General features: G+C 41.8%; 2 protein-coding genes and 1 long non-coding RNA gene across 7 annotated transcripts in view; 2 read left to right on the top strand and 1 right to left on the bottom strand.

Annotated features, from left to right (window-relative positions):
* The window catches only part of pknox2 (pbx/knotted 1 homeobox 2), a 36873-nt gene extending 31171 nt beyond the window's left edge, over positions 1-5702 (top strand). For all 3 annotated transcript variants that reach the window (XM_088440383.1, XM_088440384.1, XM_088440382.1), the window contains 4 exons: positions 1413-1532; positions 1607-1683; positions 2624-2802; positions 4529-5702. In XM_088440383.1, coding sequence (XP_088296509.1) covers positions 1413-1532; positions 1607-1683; positions 2624-2802; positions 4529-4782 — 630 coding nt within the window. In that variant the 3' untranslated portion in view covers positions 4783-5702. The remainder of the gene's footprint in view (positions 1-1412; positions 1533-1606; positions 1684-2623; positions 2803-4528) is intronic.
* Positions 5703-6590: 888 nt separating this feature from the next.
* On the top strand, positions 6591-12652 carry panx3 (pannexin 3). Of its 2 annotated transcripts, XM_088440388.1 has the most exons (6): positions 6591-6617; positions 7239-7435; positions 8764-8906; positions 8998-9212; positions 9875-10626; positions 11682-12652. In XM_088440388.1, the coding sequence occupies exons 2-6, from the start codon at positions 7252-7254 to the stop codon at positions 11738-11740; spliced, it is 1353 nt and encodes a 450-aa protein (XP_088296514.1). In that variant the 5' UTR covers positions 6591-6617; positions 7239-7251; the 3' UTR covers positions 11741-12652. The 2 variants fall into 2 exon arrangements, with proteins under 2 accessions (XP_088296514.1, XP_088296513.1); XM_088440387.1 differs by lacking the exon at positions 11682-12652 and having other exon boundaries at positions 9875-10718.
* On the bottom strand, positions 7540-9988 carry LOC148408488 (uncharacterized). Of its 2 annotated transcripts, XR_015868544.1 has the most exons (3): positions 9748-9988; positions 8963-9263; positions 7540-8891 (listed from the first exon to the last, which is right to left on the bottom strand). It is a non-coding gene; the product is annotated as an uncharacterized LOC148408488 (long non-coding RNA). The 2 variants fall into 2 exon arrangements; XR_015868543.1 differs by lacking the exon at positions 9748-9988 and having other exon boundaries at positions 8963-9410.
* Positions 12653-23202: the final 10550 nt, after the last annotated feature.

Below are 23202 nucleotides of genomic sequence, written 5' to 3'. Positions count from 1 at the left end.
AGCGGTTGCTCCCGCCCTCGGATGTTTATCATTGGCTAGTATGAAATAAGGACTGTGATTGGCTAGCGGTCGTGTTGCGTTCATGGACAAGTTGAAGAAAAGAGTTGCCTGTGCGGTTTTGGGCAGGGAAAGATTGACGTCACCCCCCCCCCCCCCCCCCCCCCCACACACACACACACACACACACAAAAGCGTCACACCATTGTGTTTTTTGTTTGTTTTGGTTTTAGTTTTCTACTCATTGCAGAACTTAACAGAATCATTTCCTAAATTTAAGGAAGAAAAAAAAAAGCATTAATTTTCAATTCAATTAATTATAGTTTTACACCAGGGTGTCCAAATATTTTCGTATGAAGGCCACACGGAAGGCAAAGCTCATTTCAACTATCAGAAAACTAAGCAAACGCAAACTGTTGTAAAATGAACATTTTTAAATCTTTTTAAATCGGACTTTGACAGAGAAAAGAAAGCGGAAGAAATTTTTTTCTTTTTTGTTTTGTTGAGAAATCATCAAATAATTTTAGTCATAAATATACCCTTGGGAAAAAAAAACTGCCTTATGTAAACAAATACATTAATAGTTGTGGTAGTGGCCTTTTTATGATTAGCCTTACGGGCCATACCGAATTTAATTTTTTTATTCCAGAATTCATCAAATATAAGACTCACCTGTTTATAGGATGCACCTTTAATTTTGGCGTCAAATTTTGGTATTTTCTATGCACCAACACTTTGGCAACACGTCATATTTTCATGTGTTCATATCCGTTTATTTATTGCGTGTTAAGTGTTTCCCACATTGTGAGCGGTCAGTGAACGCTTCGCCAGTGTAGTGAATGTGCTTGAAGCGGCTGTTTTTCCTTTTCTTTGCGACGCAGTTCAAGTTCCATAAAAACCTGTAGTTTACCAAGTTTTTGGTACCAACTTTACAATTGTGCGTCTATGCCAAAACGCCGCAAGGAAATTAGACGATTGGCCGCAAATAGCCCCCGGGGCCCTAGTTTGGACACCCCAGTGTTTGTAGCCAATGACGAACATTCCCTGACTTGACACCGCACATAACTCAGAATAATAAACAAACGCATAGGCTGAAAGTCATAATCATTTCCTTGTAAATTGAACAATCAATCCTGGACCTGTGACCCTTACGACGGCGCCTAAAACATGCAATTTTCACCCGGTGAAGCGTGATGATTTTTTTTAGTAACAATCATCCGGCTGTACGGGCCGGGAGGGATGCGTCAGAGGTTGAGCGTTATTGCTGAAACTGCGTTCCCATGGCGACGCCGTAAGAGGTTTTTCTTCAGGATAACCGTCTGCCGCCTTGTGTTGCCGTGGTAACATTAAGACCCCGCTTTGACGACGGCGGCGTCGTGTTCCCTCGACCTTTGGTCGATGCCCTGTGTCCGCAGTTAAATGTCGATCTGTCGGCCCTGTTGGACAGCGAGGACAAGAAGTCCCGGAATAAGAGGGGGGTCCTTCCCAAGCAAGCCACCAACATCATGCGTTCGTGGCTCTTTCAGCACCTCATGGTAAGCGCGCACGCTAACGACACGCCCGTGCGCGCCCAGTTCAACGGCGTGCCGTCCTTCCCTTGGCCCGGCAGCACCCGTACCCAACGGAAGACGAGAAGAGGCAAATTGCGGCGCAGACCAGCCTGACGCTTTTGCAGGTCAACAACTGGTAAGAGGATTCGTGGGGGCGAGCCGATGCTGCCATCTTCTGGTTCCTTCCGTTCGGTCGAGCGGGGGTCCCCAAACTTTTTAGCGCCACGGACCGCTTGAAATTTTTATCGTGGACCCGGTGTTTTGTCCTTCCTCCGTGTTCCGATGGCGGACAGGCAACATATGAGTGTAACTCTTCTGTCATTTAGTTGCGTCACTAGTACATTTCAACTGTCAAACTGTAAACAAAAGAAAATAACACCAAACGTAACTCAGGTGAGTCCCATATGCAAAAATTATATATTTTAATAAATGTACACAAATTGAACCCCGTCCAGGCCTGCCACACACTGCACTATCAACCGCGGCCAGAGGTGGCGCCAAAAAATAAAGACTAAGCCAAACAAGGCACAGATCTTAACTGGTACAGTTTTTTAAAATAGATAAAAATGTTTTCAGTTTTGTTTATAAGTATTTATAGTTGCCCACTTACAGCAACAGTATCAACATATATTAATTCCGATATACAATCTATGTATGTGTTTATGTGTGTGTATATATAGATATTTTTTTTTATTAATCACATAGAGTATATATGAAATTACACGCAACAAACATCAATACCAGATCTTACTCATTTTAGACATAATTTTTAATCTTTTTTAATATTTTTAAGTCTTTTTAAATGCAGCCATTGATTCACATATTTGCAGCTCTATTTCAAATTTGTTTTACTGGTGGACGGACTCTGTGGCTAGCAAAAAAAGGACCCGTTAGCCGCATTGGGCTATAAGCCGCAGGGCTCAAATGATGAGAAATAGTCTGAAAATGGCGGAAATTCCATACGCTTGCGGGCCCAAACAGCGAGTGGATGTTAGGAGAACAGCGGAGCTGTCGAGCAGATGTAAACACGGAAACCGAGGTGCGTTTTGAGCGGCATTTCCCCGTCTGTTTTTCAGGTTCATCAACGCGCGGCGGCGCATCCTGCAGCCCATGCTGGACGCCAGCAACCCCGAGCCGGCTCCCAAAGCCAAGAAGATCAAGTCGCAGCATCGGCCCACGCAGCGCTTCTGGCCCGACTCCATTGTGGCCGGAGTTTTGCAAACGCACGCGTCTCAGACGGGGAACCATTCCGACGGTATTGACCCTCCTAACGTCAACCACGTAACCTCTTGAAGTCTTCTTGAATGAAATTTTGGAAGGACAAAAAGATAAGACAGTTAGGTGATAGAGGAGAAAAAAAAACGATCTTCAACCATGCCCCATACAGAGGGCGTGGCTCAAGTCTGGGGAAAAAAATCCCCGCACGCGCACCAACAAAAAGACAATATGGAAAAAAGATTCCTATGATTCCTTCCCATAAAGCCCCGTTTTGAGGAAACAATCTTCAAGAAGGTTCAAAAGAATCCGATAACTTCACACATAACTACACTGCAAAAAGTGTCAAAATACATTCAGCAAAATTTTACAGTTTTAAGGAAAGAAAAAAAATCTGCCATTAAAATCAAAGCCTCAAAAAACTTTTTTTCCTGATCATTTGAAAAATCCTAATCATCTAAAAGAACATATTGAGTACAAAAACATCAAATGTAAGCAAATAGTCCTCAATATCATGTAAAATTTAAGAATTCTTATTTTAGATGGATTTGCGTTTAAAAAAGTGAATACTACTCTTTTACCTACTGATGACAGCATTAAGAGCAACGGGGAAATCGAACACGCAGCCTCTTGGTTGCTAGGCGACCGCTCTACCACTCAGCAAAGTCCATTCTTAGAATAATTATTTCCTAAACTAAGACAAATTGATCTTAGTCTTAAAATGAAGATAATTTGATGGAAAGCGGCTCAGAAATGAATGCAAGGCTGTAGGTTTCAAGTTTGGCCACAAGATGCCGCCGTTTATTGTTTACAAACAAGACGCTGACGGTCTTGGCTGTAGGTTTCAAATTTCGCCACAAGGTGCCGCCATTTACTTTTTACAAGCAAGACATGAAAGGTGCTGGAACATGACAAGTCAATTTTTGGGAGCTTTTAAACAAGTTCCAATGTTGATTTCTCACTCTAAACTCTCCCAAAGTATTATATTATTATTATATTACATATTATTATATTATGATTCTTATATATGATTGATTTGATTGATATTCCTTCAATGATGCATTTCTAAGCATTCCTTGCTTATTCTGTGAACCAGCCTCACTCATGCTGATCAAAACAGCTTCAAATCTATATATAATCGTAATTTATATGCACATACAGTGCAAATTTGCTACTTTGCATCTCCCCTATCGCACCCTCAGTGCATCGCAGATTTATTTATTTATTTTTTAAAGCTATACTAGGGAGAGCCGTGCCCTGAAGGTTTCCTGCACGGCAGACGGACGAGTTCACTATAAATGCATTTGCTACGGGGCACTCCTCGGACAGCCAACTTCCGCGGCGCACATATTTACCGATATCTTAAATTATAAAACCCTATACAGTAATTCTCTACAATCTAACAGTAATCTTAAGTGGCTGCAGTCTCACGGAGAGCCGCGGTTATATTAGGAAGTCAAATTAGAGTGAAGCCTGTAGCTGACCAAACATGATAACGATCAGCGTTTACGTTTGAAATTCCAAATGTCCACGAAAGAAATCTAGATAAGAGATTTACAATGCTCCGCTGCATCTATCTTGTGTCATGAGGGAGACGGGCACTCCCGCAAGGCGCGTGGTTGGCTCCCGGCTAACCATCGACCAATGAGGGCAGGAGTTGTAATATTACTGCAGTAAAAGTCGTCTTAAATATGTAAAGTTTAAACCTAAAAATTCAGGTACACACATACGCATGATTCGATGTCCCGCTTCGCGTTGCCCATCAGACCCGCTGGGCCTGGACAGCCTCCGCTCGCTGTCTTCGGACTCGGCCACCCTGGCCATGCGGCGAGCCATGCTGGGAGCCGACGATTCCGCCGACGGCACCGAGGACGACGACAACGAGGCGGAGGACGAGGAGGAGGAGGAAGAAGAGGAAGGCATGGAGGAAGAGGACGAGGACGCGGGGAACGAAAGCGGCGGGGGCGGGCCGGCGCCGAGAAGGGATGCCGGCGCCGAGCACACAGAACAAGCCCAGTAGTGCCCCCCCCCCCCAAAAAAAAAAAAACAAACAAACATTGGAGGCCTTCTTCTTTTGACACACTGACAGAAAACCATTTGAAGACAAAGGTCAAAATGTCTTTGATTTGGACTAAGCTGCCAAATGAAATGCTCCAAATAATCAAATGGGGAAAGAGGAAAAATCTCCACGGCACCACCACGCTTATGCAAGAGCAACTTTTTTTTTTTTTTTTGGAGGGAGGGAGGGAGGGAGGGCGGGGCAAAATGGTACCAACAGAAGGTGTGAAAGGAGAGGCCGGTGTCCAGATAATCCGCACAATACTTGTTGATAGTTGTTGAAATAGTATGGCTTCTCAGGTCCAATAAACACTGAGCATTTTTCTTCCACACTTTTGAGCATGTCTTTGAGCTTGACCTTTGAACTGTCTCATCAGCGAATCCAATCTAGTCGGCAAGTGTCTCGCATCCTTTTTTTTTTTTTTTTTTTTTTTTATGGGCTTGTTGATTTGTTTTGGGCTTGAGCTGATGACCCGCTTCGGACGGCGGCCGATTCTTCACGCTTTTTAGAATTTTTGGAGGACGGGACTGATGGGGACGTCCTCGTTTTGTCTTTTTCAAGGCAGGATTGCGAGCGGACGTTTTGATGGCAAAGCGTTTTCGGTCTCTTTTGTACTAAAGCGCTAATGGGCTTCGCTCATTTTTATTGTGGAGATGCCAGGAAAAAAAAAAAAAAGTAACCCATGTTCTATTTAATGTTCTGAGTGGTGAATGTGAAGTATGTTGCTCATTAACATTATTTTCTCAACCGCTTTTTGTAAACTCGATCTTCCAGCGCAAGTGATAGACAATGGGAAATATTTATATTTCATTTGTACACTTCTTGTCATAATCTACTGTGTTTCAATAGACCAATTTTAATAATTAAAATATGTAAACGTACTGTTGTGGATTGTTCTTTCATGCAGGAGGTTATTTTTTTTTAAAAAAAAGACTTCTTTTTTTAAATGACCATTTTCTTAAGTGACCATGTATAGTAAGGTGTTTTTAATGGTCATGTTTAATAAGGCAATTTAAAAAGAGAAAAAAAAAAGCCTTGCTATGGACTTTTGGGTTTTTTTTGTGAAAAATAGCTTTACTGTTGTTTTTTGAAAAAAAAAAAACCTTACTATAGACTGTCATTTTTTCGCGAAAAATAGCCTTATTGCAAAAAACTTTTTTGCGAGAAAAAAACCTTAAAAAAACTTTTCTTTTAAAGCCATGCTTTTGATTTTTTTTGCAAATAAAGCCTGACTATAGATTCTTTTTTTTTTTTTAAAAAAAGCTTAATTGTCTGTCAATTGACTGTCAATTTTTGCAGAAAAAGAAGCCTTACTGTAGACTTTTGACTTTTGTAGAAAAAGACGCTTTACTTTCAATATAGACAGTCAATTTTTGCAAAAAAACAAACAAAAAAACTTGCTATAGACTGTCGTTTTTTTTTTTTGGGGGGGGGGGAATGTCTTCGCGACCACGTGCAACTTTCTTCTTCTATGCATGTAATATCCACCTCACGCCGTCATGCTCATTTTTCTTTTCAAGACGTAGCGTAAAGTTCTGAAACAAGCGGCGAAAAAGTATCTGGCCCTAAAATAAGTTTGCCAAATGACAGAGGCCAAATAAACCGTCTTCAAAGCGGGCGGAACCCCTCGCCACGTTCTCCAGGTCTGCCGGAGCCTGGGCGGTAATTAGACCCGGACCCGGCCAAATCCAACCTCTCATTTGGCCCGTCCCGCCCAGGAGTTGCCTTGCAACGCCGCGCTTTGCACACACTTTTAGCAGGAGCGCCGCGGGAGGAAGCTGCAAAACGTACGCACGGTAGGCGCAACTTTTTTACACCTCGCCCCAGTTAAGGCTTTATGGAAACTTGAACCCTTGAGCATTATTTTGACCGTTTTGGTTCATTTCCTTCCGCATCATTCTCATCCTGCTAGTGTGATAACTAAGTTGAACTTTAACATGTTACACATGCCTAATGTGATAACTAAGTGGTAGTGCCATGTCGAACCATGACATGTTGTCACCATCTGGGTGAAATTTCAGCTCCCTAGAGTCGTTTTTCAATGTTTTTCCTTTGATTTGGAATGCTTTTGATGTCAAGAGCCAAGAAGTGGACAAAGCACTACAAAAGGGTTCAGGACATTGAACTTTGACACATTGTCACCATCTGGGTGAAATTTCAGCTGCCTAGAGTCTTCTTTCAATGTTTTCCCTTTGATTTGGAATGCTTTTGATGTCAAGATCCGAGAATTGGACAAAACACTACAAAAGGGTTCAGGACGTTGAACGTTAACACGTTGTCACTATCTGGGTAAAATTTTAGCTCCTTAGAGTCTCCTTTCAAGGCTTTCTCGCTGCTGTGAAACGATAAAATGCTTCTAAACTGAGCTTTGATGGATACACACACACAAAATAGACAAAAATTGTATGTTTTGCCAGGGGGGTGTTGAAAATGTCCATTGCCAGAGAAGCTGCCAAGGCCCTGCTCTCCGATGCCTTGCTGCCGGACAGCGCCGCGTTCAACCGGATCAAGCACCTGGAGCTGGAACTTCCCCTGGACCGAGTCATCAAATACGTGTCGGTCGGCCTCCCTCTCTTGCTGGTCTGCATGGCCTTCGCTCGGGAGGTCTCGCTCGGTAGGAAACGCTCGCTCACGTTATGTTGCTTCACCGGTGCTCGGTAGTTTCGACACCTTTTTAAAACATTTAATTTGTATGTTTTTATTTCAAGAAAACCTTAGTCCAGAAAAGCAATAATATTTATTTTGGGGAACATTTGGAGTATGTACGTTTAGTTTGGGGTCATGCGAAATGCTTCCTTTGTGATGTCATTGCTAAAATGCTGAGGACGTGCTAACAACGCAAACTTTAGCCCAAAGTGGCATGTCACATATGTGTTTTTATGTGAATATGTACAACGTTAGCCGTAGCTAATGTCAGTTTGATGTTTGTTAGTTCTACGGTGCAAATTGTTGCGTTGAGTTCGTTGCCTGGTAGCTTGGCGTTTCAATTTAAAGCCAAAAGATCAGTGAAAGCCGGAAAAAAAAAAACATACATGTACCTATTATCAGGCTGAGTTATATCAGAAAAAAAAAAACATGTTGAGTGTGGAGCATGTAAGATTTGCCTCAGCTGAGCTCCTCAGATTTAATTAGAGAGCGAGCTCCTGCAGAGCAGATGTGGAGGCTCCGTTCCCAAAATGGAAGCCGTATGTTTGCCTCGGTGAGGCTCAGTCCACGCGGGTGGGGCGCTTTCGCTCCCGACTCCGTGTTTAAGGGTGGAGCCGACTCGGGAAATGACAGTGGACGCTTGCGGCTTCTTTGGACCGCGGTATATGTGCTTGTGTTAAAAGTCAGCTAAGTACATGGTGGAGATGCACAATTTTGGGAGGTAGCCACACCCAAAAATGCCGCTTAGCAAAAAGCATGCAGTTTCTACAGCAATATTTTGCGAAATTTAATTTAGAAAAAAGAGAAACAACAAAAAAAAAACTGTTAATCAACCCTTGCAAGAGCTCTGGAAAAGCGCCAGCAGGGGGCGTCAGTGACAGCCGCTCATTTCTTCCATTGTCGCACATTCGTGTGCCTTTTTCTTGGTTTTTCCGATCTAAACTGTCCAACTCCAGTCATTAAGGGCCGGTATCCTGCATGTTTTCTGATTTTCTTAAAAACATTCAGGATACCGGCCTTCAAGGACTAGGTGATCATTTGAGACGCGAGGGCATCTAGGGTGCCTCCTGTGGACATTTATGGAAGCGCAGTGCAGTTCGGTGACACGGTATCACCAGTGCTTGCAGAGTTGACTCAACAAGCCATCTCCGAATATAATTAAATGGCAATGGCTGTTTTTGTTTTGTTTTCTTCGACAGCTGATGATATATTTTAAAACTAACTTTGAATCGGTCAATGCCTAATCCAAACGAGTGTCCCATTCCCCATCTGATGTGCTCCGGTTGTGTTTGGCAGGCCCGCAGATCAGCTGTTTTCCTCCCAGCAATTTCACAATGAAGCAGGCCAGCTACGTAGATACGTACTGCTGGGACTCGCTCATGCATCACGAGTTAGATAGCCACGGCAACTTTGAGGAGCGCTCCCTTTGGGTACACAAAGTGAGTCAAGTCTTCGTTTGCCTCGAATGTTTTTAAAGAAATTGGACCCTCGTTACCGTTCGTCCATGTTGTCTGCGTCCCTCTTGTGCAGATGTTCCCCTATTCTCTCCTGGCCATGGCCGTGTTGATGTATCTGCCGGCTCTCATCTGGCGCCAGCTCGCGGTGCCTTCGCTGGGCTCGGACCTGCTCTTCGTAATCGACGAGCTCGACAAGTCGTACAACCGCTCGGTCCGATTGGCTCAGAGCATCTTGGACATGCGCCAGACTACCAAGAACCCGCTGACTTTCCAGGCGGAGCTGCAGAGGTGAGGAACCGTGCCAACAGCGGCCACAGGCGGCGCCAAAAAGCAAAGATCCTACCAAACAACACACGAATGAATGATCTGTTAATAAACTAAATCAGTTTGAAACATCATTATTTCGGGAGCGGCTCGGGCGACCCGGTACAAACCGGTACCGGGCCACGGGCCGGCGTTTGGGGACCTCTGCTTTATAGCAGTATGATGTTGGGTATTTATGGCAAAATGATCAGAGCATAAAGGAAGATAAAGACGTATTTATGAAAAAAAAAAACATGTTTCGAGCGTTACACTCGCGAGGCGTTCACTGACAGCTCACAATGTGGGAAATCTAAAATCCTGCTTAACTTAACCCGCAAAAAACACACAACTTACGGATACGAACACAATTTCAAAACATGAAACTTATTCTGTTTTGCTGTAGCTTCGACACTTTCCCCAAACATTTTCTAGACGGTAACATACCAGAATTTGAACCTAAAGATGCACAGGTGCATGTTATATTTGAGGAATTACGGTAATGAGTCTGAGCTGAACTCACTTATGCGTTAGGGTCGTCTCATCCTCGCTCCACAGAGAGTTCTCGTGTAAGCAGGTGGCGCTCAGAATTGCGTGCAGCTGCAGGGCCAAACACGGCGCTGATGTTCTTTTCCTTTCTCCCCCCCCAGAGCGAAGAGGAAGCGCTACTTTGAGTACCCCCTTCTGGAGAGATACATGCGGTGCAAGCAAAAGTCCTACTTCCTCGTCAGCATGCTTTTCCTGCGAGGCTTCCTCCTGCTGACCTTCATGGCGGCGGCCTGCCTGTATCTGGCCTACTTCCACCTGTCGGCCTTCCTGCAGGACGAGTTCAGCTGCTTCGTGCGCAGCGGCACGCTCCGGGACCACAAGTGGATCCCGGAGCTGGTTCAGTGTAAAATGATCGGCCAGTTGGTCTTCCAGGTGATCAGCGTGGCCAACGGCGCCGTCTACGTTCTGCTGGCGCCCGTCGTCCTCTTCAGCGTGGTGAGGCTCTTCGTTTGGGACAGCGCTTTCATCTCGGTGTACCAGGTCCTCCCCGCCCTGGACGTGGTGGGGGGACGCGGGCCGGGATGCGCCCTGAACGACCTCAACGTGCTCCTGCTCTTCCTGAGGGCCAACGTGGCGCACCTCAAATCCTACGGGCAGGTCCGGGCCCTGTGCTCTCTGGCGCCGCCCGCCGTGGGTCGGACCGCGGCGGGGGAAGGACTCCACGCCATGCTGAGCCGAGAGGATCTGGAGGAACGCGAGGAGGCCGCCGCCGAGTTGGCCCAGGAGATCCAGGAAGCCAAAGAGGAAGGGAAGTTCAACCTCGTGGACCTCATGACCGTCCTCGGAGCGGCGCAGGGAAGGATTAGAAACTGCGAAGAGCAGAGGCCGATGGTGGAGGAGAATATGACTTTTGGTACCGTAACACTGATCTACACACTCAAACGCATTCTGCTCGCGGCTATTTTCACCTATATCATTTGGGATGCGCAGAAAATCATTAAGTGAACTCTAAAAACACCCCCGAAAATACCTACCTGCGTCCTGGTTCGCGATTGGTACTTTTGACGCTTTTTGGAAGAGTACCACTCGAAAATTGTGTCGAGTTTACCGAACGCAACTCTCGTTTGAACTATGACCGCGCCAGACATGGCTTCGCGTCTTTGCGGGAATCTCTCCTTTGGATTTGTGGATTTGATCCTCAGCATTTGTGGATTTGGATATGCAATTTAACTAATTCAATGCCAGGGACGTATTTTCACGTTTTTTTTTTTAAGTCCACGCATTCAAATCCCAGATATTTTTTACTGTCCTGAATGTACTTCAGTATAGGTTTAATACTTAAGTATCTGGGATTTAATGTTCAGATTAAAAAAAAAAAAAAAACGTGAAAATACGTCCTTGGCATTGAATGGGTTAAAATGACGTCTACCAGGCGAAGTCAGTTGATCTGCGAGTCGTCGGCGCCGCCATTAGTCAAGCAAGCACACGTCTTTTTGACGGCCATCTTAGCACATATGTCAACAGCTGATTGCAACGTGAACATCCGATTTATTCATAAATGATTTAAAGAAATTGGACTGACACTCTTATGACCCGTGTCTCCAAATACAAAATCATTCAAGTAAATTATAAAATTGGTCCATCGACGTGTTTTTTAAGAGATTAACTGCCACGTAACCACAACAGCGATTTCTTTCGTAATAATCCGCTGACCAAAGGGTTTTCCAAATCAATTGCGATGCTCGTTTCTGCCAGCAGAGGTCACTAACTGTGACAGAAGCTTCCCAAAATGAGGTCATTTTCCAAGGGGAGATTCACGCAAAGACTTGAAGGGGTGTCCGGCGAGAATCCGTAGTGGCGCTCAGGTCTTTTTGAGAGCCATCTTACTCCATTCGGAACTTCCTGTCAACGACCGAAAAGCCGTGGCGGATTCGTAGCCATTCTAACGGCCTCTCTGTCTCTTCGCAGTGCCGAAGCACCAGGGCTACCATGAGTTGAAGGAGACGGCACCGTTTAGTCATTACTAGGCCTCCTATGGACCCGGTGGTTGTGGCGAGGAAACCTTTGGACACTCTCACGGGCATATTCTCCAACGTGCTTAAGATAAGCCCCGCCTACCGCCGCTTGTCTACTCAAAGTGTAAGGGACACTCGCAAAGGACGTCCAATCGTTACCTTGGTAAAAAGGCCCATGTTGTTTTTAAAATGGCACTTTTGCATGGGTGCAGTTTTAAGGAAAGTATTATCATTCTTGTTTAATTTTAGAAAGTGTATTTATAGGTGGCGTTTGCTTGAATCTCTGGGCCAAATTTTTAAATGAATGAGAATTTTTTTTTACAGTATATTGGGGCCATTTGCACGTTTTGAAGAATTTACCCATAAGAATTTATGACTTGTTTTTGCGCCACGAGAAAAGTCTTGAAATTTTCTTTTTCTTTTCTTTTTTTTTTTATTTGGTGCGGCACTTTTTGCAGTGTGACAGAAAAGGACAATGGAATCACCCATTTTGTAGTCGTTTAAGAAAAAATAATAACCCTCTTATCCGTTTTAAAATGAATTAATAAATTATACACCACCATATAAGGGCTTGTTTTTCATTTTACAATCTTAAATTCTTCAAAGAAAAACGGGAAACGTCTCGTTTACCTTCAAACCAAAAACGAATTAGGGAGATTTTCCGTTTTCCTACATCATAGGAAAAAAAAAATCAAATTTTTGATCTTGATGACCGTCGCAATGTTTTGAATCGAGACTTAAGCGCGAATGAGAGAATATGCCCTTTAATTAGCCACAAACCACGTGACTCACTTCAAGATGTCTCCAGACTCATGCGATAGTTTTTTTTTTGGAGGGAAATTACACATTTTAAGTGCTTTTGTTTATTTATCTCTGGCTCTCCCCTGCTTAAAAAAAAAAAAAACTCGGCGCATTTCCTGTATTAATGATTGCATTTGTGTAGAAAAATATGATGAATGCAGATTCAATTGAAAATAAAGTTTGGTGTATTCATGACAAATTGTACATGCTCTTTGTATTTATAGTAATCTGAATAAACACAACTAGAATCAATCCTTGTAGTGTTGTTTTTGAAGCGCTTCGAGAGAAGCTGGCAAGAGTGACCTCTAGCGGTCAACTCAGGCAATGCAGTTATTTTGGAGTCAGAAATGAAGTCAGAAATCAATTGTTTCAAGCCGTTCTGAAACATCACAGCAGATTGTGTGAAAACAAAAGAAAAAAAAGGAATTCTGGCCTCATTTGGCTCGCGTCTTTGTGCCCCGTTGTCGGTGACGCGTCACGATTTATTTAATTTGATGTGACGTTGCCTCGAGATACGCAGTTGCTGGCCGGCTGCGTCACTCTTTTCGCTGCTCACGTGACTTTGAGCGCATTTGGTCGCTGGGGCAAAGTCAATCCAGATGACCCGGAAACAAGCTAAAGGGAAAAAAAAATGTACGCCTGTGTGTACATTTCTTAACTTGACTTTTCCTTTAAAGGGACAGCGTGTAAGATTTAGACCGTTTTAATTTTAAAAGGAATACATGAAATGATTGTAAATTTCAAAATCTTGCAAATGAATGTGTTCTCAACGACCAGCAGTATATTTTAAATATAACCATTGGTCTCGTTATGATTAAATTATAATACATGGGGGGATGGCACTTCTTTGGAGGCAGCCATGTTTGTTATAGCTATGGACAATGGTAAATAGAGCACCTGCAGCACCTCCTGCTGTCCTTAATGAAAAACGGTCAAAATCTTGCACACTGTCCCTTTAAGTAAAATATGACAAATCCATTAATGTTTGTTATAGCTATGGACAATGGTAAATGCAGCACCTGCAGCACCCCCTGCTGTCCGTAGTGAAAAACGGTCTAAATCTTACACACTGTCCCTTTAAGCCACAGGTGTCCAACTTCAGTCCTTGAGGGCCGGTCTCCAGCATGTTTTCAAACCCTCCTGCTCAAACACACCTGATTTAAACGATTGGGATCATTCTCAATCTCCTGCAGAGATCGCTAATGAGCCCATCATTTGAATCAGGTGCGTTGGCGAGAGAAAACCGGAAAACATGCAGGATGCCGGCCCTCCAGGACTGCTATTTCCAACACAGCTGGAAAATGGATGGATGAATATATATATATATATATATATATATATATATATATATATATATATATATATATATATATATATATATATATATATATATATATATATATATATAATTTTTTTTTTTTTTTTACTTGAGAGCAGTGCGGAAGAAAACGACTTGAGCAGCAAAAGCGATCAAGACGTGCAGAGAATTTGTACGCCACCGGGTGGCGAGCCGGAGCGATCTCTCTCTTTGCCGTGACCCATTTTCCAAACGCTGCGCTCATCCCGCGCGTTTGTTGTTTCCGCTTTGAAATGAAAATGCAGCATAAACACATAACGCCGGCGCAATGTCAATCAGGGCTCCCGAATGCATTGTGGACCGCACAAAGGCCGCGCGTATTAGCAAAGGCGGACAAAAGGCGCCTCATTTTCCACCTCATCATCAACACAAGACGCTGAGATTGATGAGATGGGCCTCCCTATCTCATTACAGTCCTCTGTTAATTGTCGTGTTTTTCACGCGGGTGACACGCCATACTATTTGTCAACCTCCTACTTTGCAGCCGAGGATTCTTCCCGCAATCAAATCAGCGAGCAAGGATTCAATGCTGGAAATCACCTGAACTCCGGCGCGATGTTTTCATCATTTTGCCTCATTTTCTTCCGCGTCATTCAGGCGGTCTTTTAACCCGGGGATGGCAGGATCCTGCTAGTGTGATAACTAAGTGGGGGTGCCATGTCGAACCTTGGCATGTTGTCACCATCTGGGTGAAATTTCAGCTCCCCAGAGTCTTCTTTCAATGCTTTCCCTTTGATGTAAAAATCCAAGAATTGGACAAAATACTGCAAAAGGGTTAAGGGCCTTGAACATTTTGTCAACATCTGGGTGAAATTTCAGCTCCCTAGACTCTAGGGAGCTGAAGGAATTTTAGGGCCTAGAGTCTTCTTTCAGTGCTTTTTCTTTGATGTTGAATATTGATGTAAAGAGCCAAGAATTGGACAAAATACGTACTGGATTAAAGACATTGAACATCTTGTCACCATCTGGGTGAAATTTCAGCTCCCTAGAAAAGTTTTTCAATGCTTTCCTACTGATGTGAAATGATTTGATGTAAAGATCCAAGAATTGGACAAATTATTGCAAAAGGGTTAAGAGCATTGAACTTTTACTTGTCAACATCTGGTTGAAATTTCAGCTCCCTTGAGTCTTCTTTCAATGCTTTCCATTTGATGTGGAATGCGTTTGATGTGAAGATTCAAGAATCGTACTGCAAAAGGGTAAACGATGTTAAAGTTTGAAATGATGTCACCATCTGGGTGAAATTTCAGCTCCCAAGAAACATCTTTCAATGCTTACCCTTCAAATACATACTATAAAAGGGTTAAGGATGTTACACTTTGAAATGATTTCACCATCTAGGTGAAATTTCAGCTCCCTAGAAACATCTTTCAATGCTTACCCTTCAAATACATACTGCAAAAGGGTTCAGGATGTTGAACTTTGACACATTTTCACCATCTGGGTGAAATTTCAGCTCCCTTGAAACTGTTTTCAATGCTTTCCCTTTGATTAGGAAAGCCTTCGATCTAAAGATCCAAGAATTGGACAAAATACGTACTGCAAAAGGATTAAGGATGTTGAACTTTGTCCCTATCTGGGTGAAATTTCAGCTCCCTAGAATATTCTTTCAATGATTTCTCTTTGATATTGAAAGCCTTTGATGTAAGGTTGCAAGAACTGGACAAAATACTGCATATCGTGATCATTTCTTATTCCTGTAGATGGTTTCAAGATTTTTTTTTAAACAAGAGTGCCATCTAGAGGACGAAACGAAACCTAATATCCTTTTCAAGCGTTTCACAAATTCTGTTCAAACATGTCCTCAATAGCCAAGGGAAAAGAGAGAAAAAAAAAAAACGATATCGCGTGGCCTCTAGCTCACTTTTCGAGAAACAAATTAAAAAAGCAATATCCTCACACTCCACTCGCTGAATCCTTCACGGTGACAAATCGAGGCGGTGCGCTAGCATGATTTATTGGCGAACAAAAGGAGCCATTTCCTGTTGGTGGACAAGTGCCCACAGGATACACTTTACTGTCCGCTAATTCCTCATGGCCGACGGGATAGAAGAATGACGGCGGCTAATCAATAGCGTATTTATGTCCAGCGCGGGGACGGCAAAGCTCACCGGCGAGCACAACAAGGCTTCCATCAAACTGTTTTCCGAAAAAAAAAAAAAAAAAAAAGCGCCAGACTTTCTTATTTAGGGCACCCCAAACACTCCGGGCAAACTTTTCAAAAACTTTACACTTAGCAAGCGCAGCTCACATGCTTTGCTAGCATGCCCGCATTATGAGCATCGTTTAGGATCCGCTTGGTCTTAATGGGGACGTACTAACGGTCAATTTTGAAAAAGTCAAAAAGATTCCACGTTTAAAAGTTTTATTACTTTTAAATTCTTATTCACTTCCCTGAGTGGACTTACAACCCACACAATAGAGCGAATTATAAAGTAGGCAATAGTAGGCAATAAAAACAGTTAAAAGGCTCAGAATTAGATATATTTTGTTAATTTTGTCTAAAAGAAAAAATATCCAGTTCATCACAAAATTCCCAATAAAATAATGTCTATTTATAACAAGATGAAAAGATGATTTGGAATTATTTTCAGTTAACCCTTAAAACAAAGAACATTTTTCTTAAATTACCAATTCATAGCTACTTACACAAATTATGTATTAGAATCATGTTTACTTAAATCTACTGTGTTTTTTATTAATAGGCATTATTTTTCGGATTGTCCCGTTTTAAATAGAATTTTAAGAAAGTGTTCTAATTCATGAATAAATTAAGAAAATGCATCCGCCAGTATATTAGGACCATATAATATACTATATATATATATATATATATATATATATATATATATATATATATATATATATATATATATATATATATATATATATATATATATATATATATATATATATATATATATATAAAATGAGGAATATATATACAGAAAATGTCTCAATTTTTCAAATCAAAATATTTTTCTTAAATTGGACCTTACTTGAATTTGATATGCAACTTGCTTAAATTAATAATTTCTGACACGATTTTGCACTTTAAAAAATGGAAAATACATCTTGAGTTTATCCAGGCAAGAAAGAAATTCTTAACCCATTTGAGATTTTTTGTTTAAAACAAGAAAATATGCCGATTTTTTTTTTTCTTGTTTCTGGTCTCGCACTTTTCGCAGTGTATCAAAAAATGTTTTTGCGGGCACACTGTTCCGTTACGATGCCGTATTAAGCGGAATATTTCCTAGCCGAATTTGTATGATTTGAAGGCACATTTCAGACGGGCTTCACTGCATCCGAGCTTCCATCGTAATTGCATCAGTGCAGAGCGCGAGACTGGAAAGATCACGCAGGTTAGGCTTTAAGAAGGCTCAAGGAAAGTTCGTTTTTTTTTTTTTTTTTTCATGCTAAGCAGAACTTGTTGAACCAAAGGTCCAGGTTTTGTTTGAAAATGTAGAACATTTCAGAAACAAAACACACGGAAGGAAGACAAGAGACTTTTTACTCATGAGGAGAATGGCCAGCGCTCTAGCGATGTCTCATCAGTGCAATGGAATAGCTAAGCTTCATAATGTTATAAAACCAAAGACTATATAAAGAGGGACTTGTTCTACCAATGTTCTCCAAGTTCAAGTATTTTCTCCAACAGACTCTAGTTACAAAGCCATTTGCTGTCCCAAAGGGTTAGGGGAGATGTATGGCTGCAACAAAACAATCAATTTGTGATAGTGGGAGATGTAGGTGCAAGTCCTTACACTATCATTCCATGCAAACACTGCTAACTTCTTTCCCAGGAACGTAACGACCGCCCTCATGTGTTTGAACTGTTATTTAAGCGACGTGTTAGAAAAACTTCCATCTTTCTGCGTAAATATCTGATGTTACAACCTGAAGCTAACAGTCCGGTCCGGCTTAACTGTGACAAAAATTGTTTTTTTGCTGAATTTCTGCTGCTGTGGCTTAAATACCGGTGCGGTTTATAGTCTGAAAAATATGGTCTTTATTTCTCTTCAAATCGCATACTTCTATCACATCCAAACTCAACTTTGGAGGAATAGCCCGAAGACGTATTTGCGCCGTAAAAAGTTGCGTGGGGAAAAAAAAGATTCAGTTGAACTCATTTGGGCATTTTGCTGACAGAGAACAGAAACTAAAATAGAAGCGGCTAATGGAATCCATGCTGATTAATTCCTTCCTTTTTATTTAAGCCCTAAAATTGCCTTGCTCACCTTGCTCGAGTCGGCCTTCTCGGAGAGGAACCTTTGGCCCGCCCAATCTTTTTGCCCCCACCCCCCCTGTTTGGCGGCCATCTTGGCCAGCATGTCACCTACCCTGCAAGAAGCAGAAGCCCCATTAAAAGTTTGGAGAAACACCTTACCACCTGATTGGCGCATTTTAATTCGGTAACATGTTTTTTTTTTTTAGCGGGAACGTAAAGAAAGAAGACATTGAGCAGCTGAAATTTCACTCCGCCACTAGGTTTGATTAAACCATAATGACACAAATGATAACGGATTCTGATTCGTCACCAATTATTATGGAATGACTGACTCGCACCATCTGGCTTATTATACATAAATGGAAAACTTGTATGTTTCCCTGCTCGTTGATAAGAGAGCAATTTTGTCCTCGCTGAAAATTGTCGTGTCATTTTGTATTTTCGCTGAGTCTGACAAAGTGTGCTAGATAGCGGCATTCCAAATGACGGCGGCGTCTTATCTGACGAAGCTCAAGTGCATTCGCTGAGGGTGGAACTGGAGATATGCCAAAAACAGTCGTGTCGAGTGTTTTGGCACATTTTGCTTGCTCTTAAGGACCCTTTAGTTTTTCTCTTCACTCTGTACACTGCATGCGGGGCAATTGGAGTTTCAGAATCTTGCTCAGTTTTTTTTTCTTTCATGCTAACCAGAACTTGTTGAGGTCCAGGTCTAATTTGAATATGTGGACCATTAAATAAACAAAACACACGGAAGGAAGACAAAAGACTCGGACTCTTTTTTACTCACGAGGATAAGAGACCCTAAATATATGCTGGCATTTTAGAAGCAAAAATTATGATATAAATTACAATAAAAAGTAAATATCATGTCTTTTAAAGTGATTTCAGATTTCAAAAGCCTCTCGAAACATTTTCTTAGTGTTGCATTTGGTGCATTTATTTATTCAGACAATAAATCAATGTACTGTATTTTTATGTACTGTACATAGGAATACTTTCTGGACACAACTGTTGTTTAGCAAGTCTTCTCTTCAGCACATAATAAACGGAGGAGCACTGGATATTTTGCTTTATTTCCCATAGGAATACTGAAGCTTCGTAGCGGCGCTATGGCGTAAATAACAAAAGCACTGTATGATGATTTCCACTTTTCATGTTGCTCTAAAAGTGGCGAGGACCAAACGCATGACATGCACTTATCCCTATTGCACTTTTGTTTTCTACCACATAGCATATAAATAGCCGACCCTCTTGTCATTGTCCTGTTACAATATTTGCTTCATCTCGCAAGATTTTTTTTAACTCATTACTGCACGTTTTGGCCCTGCGGCATTAATATTCTTGCTTTGGCATATGGACAAATATCTGATAGTTGATTAAGTTTAAAAAGTGTTGGATGGATGGATGGATGGATGGATGGATGGATGGATGGATGGATGGATGGATGGATGGATGGATGGATGGATGATTGATGGATGGATGAGCTGGGATGAATAGAAGAGTTGGTGGATGGATGGATGGATGATGGATGGATGGATGATGGATAAATGATGGATGGATGAGCTGGGATGCATAGAAGAGTTGGTGGATGGATGGATGGATGGATGGATGGATGGATGGATGGATGGATGATTGGGATAAATGGATAGATGGATGGATGGATGGATGAGCTAGGATAAATAGAAGAGTTGGTGGATGGATGATGGATGGATGAGCTAGGATGAATAGAAGAGTTGGTGGATGGATGGATGGATGGATGGATGGATGGATGGATGGATGGATGGATGGATGGATGGATGATTGATGGATGGATGAGCTGGGATGAATAGAAGAGTTGGTGGATGGATGGATGGATGGATGATTGATGGATGGATGAGCTGGGATGAATAGAAGATTTGGTGGATGGATGGATGATTGATGGATGGATGAGCTGGGATGAATAGAAGAGTTGGTGGATGGATGGATGGATGGATGGATGGATGGATGTATGTATGTATGGATGGATGGATGAGCTGGGATGAATAGAAGACTTGGTGGATGGATGGATGGATGGATGGATGGATGGATGGATGGATGGATGGATGATGGATGGATGGATGGATGGATGAGCTGGGATGAATAGAAGAGTTGGTGGATGGATGGATGGATGGATGGATGGATGGATGATTGATGGATGGATGAGCTGGGATGAATAGAATTGTGGAGGTAGACAAACCCGCCGCACCCACACGTCACGTTTGAGATCCGCCACAGAAAATACGTACGCGCGCTACCTCTAAGGTCAAAGGTCAATCGGCGTTTTCCGTACACTGTTCCTGAAGAACAGAAAAAAATTGAGCGGAAAAAAACTACAGCTGCTAGGCAGCTTGTCAGCCCTCGAGCAGCCCTATTTTTTAATTACGTGTTATTCTTTAGTTGGAATAGATTTAAAAAGAGCTTCAATGTAGCCAGAGTGCAGCACGCTACCAGTAGCGGCTTGAAACTAAGTTTCCTCGGAGATAATTGTAGGAGCTACAGGGAGTACACACTCTGGCAGATTTCTAGTTTGGAATTAGTTTTAGCTTTGAAAAGTTTCTCCCGGCATACATTCTTTGTCATGTTTTTGCAGAGACTTCCTGTTTTGATTCTCACTGTCTCCAAGAGAAGTCTGAGGTGCGAGACAAGAAGATTAAGCAAAGTCGTGTCTTGGAGATCATTTTTATAGCCAATGGTCTTGTTCCAAAAATAGCTCGCCAGTCATCATGCGACATGACATTAAATCCATTAAAATCCAGCCTGTGAAAAGCTATGCGCAAACTACGGTCCGGGGGCCTTATGCGGCCCCTTAAGCTTTTTAATCCGATCCGTCAAACATGAAGAAACAATCAGACCATATTAATATCCTGAAGAATAGCGCAACTATCAGTGCTTTCAAATAATTGTTAGCGATACGAATATCATTTGTAAGCTTTACATACTCCCGAATGAAACAAATTGCGCCATCTAGAGGGGCGAAAGAGCCAATGAGCGTCCTTAATCCAGTCTGTTGGGTTCTCGCTTGCCCTGGTTTGAGGCCTTTCTATTGTCTGCTGCTTTTGCTGGTTCTTGCATGATTTGAATAAAGATCAGCAGCCACCGGGGTCCCATGTTAATGCAGAGCGGCGGGAAGTGAAGTGAATGTCACCGCGTGTACGGACAAAATCCACGGGAAGACAATTTTCCAAGCGGAAGCGGATAAAACCTTGATTTAAGCGGAATGGATCTGTTCACGCCAGCATTTTGGACTCGATAAGAAAATCATTGTTTAAAATAATTTGGGGGATTTGGGGGGTTGTTTTAAAGTGGTAATTTTACATGTGTGTGATTTGAAAGTCGTTCTAAATATCGCTTACATTTTGCAGTATGTGAGGATAATTTCCTTAAATCTCGGCTCAAACTGGAAAAATTTCTCAAATTTATGGAGAAGATCGCGGGTTCAATCCCAACATTGCTTTGACCCTGTTGAAGTGTCCTTGAGCAAGACGCTGAACACCCAGTTGCTCCTAGTGTTATCAGTAGATAAATAAGTCATCTTTGTATCTTTGAGAACTAAATTAGAAAAGTGCTATGTAAATGCAAGTCCATTTCAAATAAAGATTTTTGAAGTTTGGTCTCGTATAGAAAATTTGCCTGAATTTATTTTGCTACATGAATAAATTATGAATTTCGGACTGATTTTTGAACTGAAAAAGTCTTGAGTTAGGTTTTCTTGTCAAAAAAATCATTCTTAGCCCACTTGGCAGATTTTTTTTTTGCTTAAAACAAGAAAATTTGCCTAATTTTCAAGAATCTTTTTTTTTTTTTTTAAGTTGTTCAGGCAATTTTTGCAGTGGTCAGAAAATCAATACAAGGTGAATATTCAATAAAATAAAAGGTAAAAATTCCCCAAATATAGCTTAAAATAAGCATTATTTGAGCTTTGATCCAATGGTACTGTAAAATGTAATCAACATTTCCTCATTAAAAATTCAGGCCAGTTTTGCTTGATCCAAGCAAATAAGAACATTTTCTCTGAAAACGATAGTACATTTGAGTAAACATACTTCTGATACATAATGTAACTTAATTACAGAGTAGAAAAATAAAAGTGTCACGCCAATGCTTTTGTGTAAGTCCATTCTTATAATAACAACATTTAGTTTTTTTTTGCTATCATTTCCTTAATGACGAAAAATAAAGCTAATTCAAAATCATATTTCCTCCTAATGTTTTGAGCAAAAACATCTTGAAAAGAAAATGCTCAAGTTAATATTTTGAAATTAGCATTCTGTTTTGGCACACAAGCTTGTTCTCCTTTTTGGACCAAATATAAGAAAATATTTCTTATTTTAAGTCCGTTTTTTGGCGGCGCCAAAGCTGCGGGGGTTGCTCGGCGTGTTCACTCTTGACTCTAATTAAGACCGCATATCTTGGATTTTGCTGAGGTCGAGGACAGGGGTTTCATTTAAAAATCATTAGGGCGCCACACATAATAAGGAGCAGCACTGCATCCAATGAAGATAGAATTCCAATTAAGCCTTATCTTCGTCTGATTTCTCCGCCGCATAATTCATGGACAACAACACAACAAAACGTCCAAAATTAAAACCCTTGTGCGGTATTTTGACCATTTTCCGGTTCTTTTTCTTCCACGTGATCCTTGCGTCATTTTAGTCCATCTCATAGAGCATTGATGTAGAATTCCAGTCCTCGAGGGCCGGTATCCGGCATGTTTTCCTGTTTTCTCTCCCCAACACACCTGATTTAAATGAGTTGCTCGTTAACAAGCTCTGCGGGAGCTTGAAAATGTTCCTAATCATTTCAATCAGGTGTGTTTGAGAGAGAAGGTTAAAAAACATGCAGGATGCCGGCCCCCAAGGACTGGAATTCTACATCAATGCTTTTTATGCATTGATTTTTATACATTTACGTCATAGAACATGAATGTTGAACTCCAGTCCTCGAGGGCTGGTATCCTACATGTTTTCCAGTTTTCTCTTCGCAACACACCTGATTGAAAATGATTAGCAAGCGCTGCAGAAGGTTGAAAATGATTCGATGTGTTTGAGAAAGAAAGTTCGAAAACATCCA

This window comes from Hippichthys cyanospilos, chromosome 18 (assembly GCF_059441005.1).
Source record: "Hippichthys cyanospilos isolate Australia breed blue-spotted pipefish chromosome 18, RoL_Hcya_1.0, whole genome shotgun sequence".
Taxonomy (NCBI): Eukaryota; Metazoa; Chordata; class Actinopteri; order Syngnathiformes; family Syngnathidae; genus Hippichthys; species Hippichthys cyanospilos.
The sequence above is the reverse complement of the archived record's forward strand: the minus strand, read 5'-3'. Positions and strand labels throughout refer to the sequence as shown.